This window comes from Octodon degus, unplaced genomic scaffold (genome assembly GCF_000260255.1).
Source record: "Octodon degus isolate 3935 unplaced genomic scaffold, OctDeg1.0 scaffold00125, whole genome shotgun sequence".
Lineage (NCBI taxonomy): Eukaryota > Metazoa > Chordata > Mammalia > Rodentia > Octodontidae > Octodon > Octodon degus.
In genome coordinates this window covers 8,465,978-8,469,947 of record NW_004524701.1, presented here as the reverse complement: position 1 = coordinate 8,469,947, position 3,970 = coordinate 8,465,978, and the positions used below count along the sequence as shown (strand labels likewise).

At 34.6% G+C, this 3,970-nt stretch overlaps 1 protein-coding gene across 1 annotated transcript in view; it reads right to left on the bottom strand.

Moving 5' to 3' along the window:
* LOC101584331 (ATP-binding cassette sub-family G member 2) overlaps window positions 1-3,970 on the bottom strand; it is a 209,682-nt gene that overhangs the window by 41,373 nt on the left and 164,339 nt on the right. Inside the window, exons 7-9 of the mRNA XM_004640645.2 lie at window positions 3,715-3,819; window positions 2,365-2,609; window positions 700-782 (exon numbers count right to left, since the gene is read on the bottom strand). Of these exons, the coding sequence (XP_004640702.1) occupies window positions 700-782; window positions 2,365-2,609; window positions 3,715-3,819 (433 nt within the window). The remainder of the gene's footprint in view (window positions 1-699; window positions 783-2,364; window positions 2,610-3,714; window positions 3,820-3,970) is intronic.

Genomic DNA, 3,970 nt, shown 5'->3' with positions numbered 1-3,970 from the left:
TAATCATTAAGAAATCAAAGGAAAAACAGTATCGTGTCATCTCGCTTTTCATATAGACACAAGCCACCTGTCTCCAGTTCTGCTAGTGGCTAAATTCTAGCCTAGCACAGCAGACCGTTCTTAGTTTTATGAAGAAATAAAATTCAGAGAAAAGTTAAAACTTTGATTAACCTTGAGAATTTTGTCCAAAAGGAAAACAGATTCACTGAAACACACATACAAACACACATACGCGCACGCACGCACGCACACAAACAAGTACATTCACTAAATATTATGTTTCTATGTATATGAGGTTTCTTCAGTAGTCAAACTGAGGAAGATATAGGAGATATTAACCGGAGCTGTGAGAGGCTGTTATGAGGAATTACTGTTTAACAGACATGCAGATACATTTTGAGATGATGAAAAGCAGTGTTGGAAGTGGATGATGCCAATAGCTATACAATGTGAGCACACTTGATGCTACCGAACCACATACTTAACATGGTTAAAAATGGAAAATTTATGTTGTGCATAGTTTGATACTAAATACAAACAAATATACATGAGACAAATAAAATAAAATTTCACTAAGTTTTCATGCATAATCTGACCTATCACATTTATACTGTACTTCTTTTAAATTCAAATTTTTAACAGATAAGAACATAAATAACATAACAGCACTTTCTCAAATCAAGACAAAAAATTACTTACCTATTTTGGATTGTAGTGCAATCATTTTTTATCCCAAGGTAATAGGCACCCATAATCAGTCCCTCTATAACTGGGGGAATGATCTTTTCAAACAGAAATATAAAGGAAAGACTTTCAATTACAAGGAAAAATATTTGCACATTATTCACTATTAGGAGATATATATCTATATATATCAACATATCTCTACATAATCAAATATCTACACTGTGCCAAACATGTTCAATGGCTTGATCAAAGCACCTTGAAAAACATAAAGTATAGGGGTAGGGAAATAGCTCCAACAGCTTAAGTGCATGCTTGGCAAGTGCAAGGACCCAGGTTCAATCCCTGTTATCTCATTCCGTGTCAGCCCCAGAACCCCAGGCATGTAGAGCCAGCTACCAAAACCAGATGTGGTGGTGCATGCCTGCATTCCCAGCACTGTGGAGGCTAATACATGGGATCACTATGAGTCTGACCTCAGTAGCAAGACACTGTACCAAATAAATAAATAAACAAATAAGTTTTTAAAACAATAAAGTATATTTTATTTAAAATCATTTTTCTTAATGATACTGGAAAATTATGAATTGTTTAAGGAAGTGCCAGAACAAAGTTCATGACTGGGAAAGGTACAGTTCCTCCCAGTGTCCTTCCAGGCACTGCCGGATGAAGGTACAGATCAGGTGCTGCATTTATGAATGCCATGAAGGGTAAAAAGAGCAATGCAGACACCTGGAGGGGTCCTTGTGTGAGCAAAATGAAGTCTACATGACTAAGACCAATAGAGCAATTTTACTTACAGTTATTTGTGTATTAAATACAAAAAAATCAAAAAAGGAAACTATCCTAGTATATATCTTAGAAATACAATATATAATAAAAAATTTAAATCTCATTATAACAATATTTTAACATAAAGTAATTTTAATTTCTATGACATAAAGTAATTTTTAAAAGATGTTTTTGGCAATGAAGCAGACAGAATAGGAAGACAAAATGATGATCTATGAAAATCAAAGCCTCTTCCCCCAGAAAATGCACAGCCTTCACAACCTTCAGGTCAATTCACAGGCACTGGGTTTTCTCACTGCTTGATTTCAACTGCAAACCAAACCCTTCTCTTGATCTCCTTCCTTCTCTGCCTCCTTGTGCACTCCTTCTCTGCTCAAACTTTCTATACAGTTGCTTCTAGCATTTAATAGACAATGTTTATTTCTACCCAATTATAGTATTCTGCCCTTATAAGAAATTCTATGAAAGCAGAGATTTTCATTTCCACCCATGCTATTTGCTATCTTATTAGACTTCCCATACAGTAATAAGACCTTGTAGTGAAGCAGTGCAATGAATCAATGAACGAAAGTAGACACCTTTTAGAAAAACTCAAATTAAGTGGTATTTTCATTAGTTTACAAATTTTGAAGAAAAATTAAATTTCTAGTTAGATTTCAGACAGTTTGTCTGAAATGTTCTGCAGTATTCTAAGAAAAACTTTCAGGAGTTAAAAATTTAAGTATCTTTTTTGTTCCATTGATTGTTTCTATAGCTTAGATGGAGTGGGGATGACAAATAAATAGAAGGGTAGGTAGAAGATAAACAATCCCAGAAACAAATACATCAGAACCACATTGCTCTAACATAACTATTTCACTGCACAGTGAAAAGCATTTTTCAGGTTACCTGAGCTATAGAGGTTTTGCGATCACCCAGGAAGTTTTTCAATGAGCGCCAGCTAATCCATCTGAATTGGTGCCAAAAGGAGGTAGCATAAGTGGACTCCTTGAAAGCTAAGCTCTTCTTCTGACCATCTGAGAGTTGATCCAGTTCAGCTTTTATACCTTGATAATAGCAGGAGCTATCATATAATGCAGCTAAGTTTTGTATGAGTGGCTCATCTCTCCCAGGAAACTCTTCTATCTTCTCAGCTTTATAAAAGTGGATGAAGAAAGGAAACAGTAACACAAACAACATGATGATCAAATGATCAAATACATTTCATTGTGATTTTTTGTATCATACCTCAATTCTAAAGCTTGTCAATAAAAAACTTAATTGCTTTGTCATGGTTTTATATATTAAAATGTCACACATCACTAGTGCCATAATGTTTTTTTTTTTATTTTTTTTTTTGGTGGAACCAGGGATTGAACTCAGACACTTGGGCTTGCCAAGCAAGCACTTATTCTACTGAGCCATCTCCCCAGCCCCTCGTAATCTTATCAATACACTAACCAGGATCACCCTTTCTTATTTTAACTCTAATTCTTAAAATATGTCTTACCCTACATTTATTTCCTTGAATTTTTTATATGAAGAGCCTAAAGTATCAAGTTTCTTATTTTAAAAATAATATAAGAATGCACATTCTTTGGAAGCAAGAGTATCCCAAGTTTGAGCACAATTTATCAGAACCTTCTTCAAAGATAAATAGATAATAAACAAATTAGGACCAGGGATATAGTTAAATGGTTTCAATACCCATTTATCCACAAAAAAAAAAACAAAGAAACATATTTATTTTTATGGAAAATTTTCTTAGAACCAATAGTAATTTATAAATGTTCACTGTAAAGTAGTCAAAACTCCAGTAGTGAAAATGGACAATTCTGTGTCTGCTCAATAGAATCAGAACTACTTCAAACTAAGTGTCATGCAACAGATGATATCCTGGTAACTAGGAAGGCTTCAGGCTTCAGGCTTCAGGCCAGCCTTTGTCATGTCTCAAATGAGATTTTAAAATGCAGAAAGTAATATAGCTCAGTGGTAGAAAGCTTACCTAGCATCTAAAGGCCCTCTGTTTCAGCTCTAGCAGAAAGAAAGAAAGAAAGAAAGAAAGAAAGAAAGAAAGAAAGAAAGAAAGAAAGAAAGAAAGAAAGGAAGGAAGAAAGGAAGGAAGAAAGAAAGAAAGAAAGAGAGCGAGCGAACCACATTCACATGAATTTACAAAGCTTTCTTCTGTGAATTATCATATTGCTATGTGTCAGCCAATATGAATAGGTAAAACACTGTGAATCTTACAGAATCACATACATTTGTGGTCTTCTTCCATGTTTTCTGATTCCACAGTAGTTGAGACTTCATAAATGACATCCAGGAAGAAATCTTCAGGGTTGGTATAGTTATCAAAGTTGTAACCTAAGGAAGAATGAAAGCAACCAGGAGACAAACATGATGTCTTTGGAAATAAAAAGGAGTTCATCAGAGGGTAGGTGAGGAAAGGCTTGGCAAAACAGAATTTACCATCTCTCTCCTCTTCTTCTGTTCTCCCCTGATTCATTTATTCATA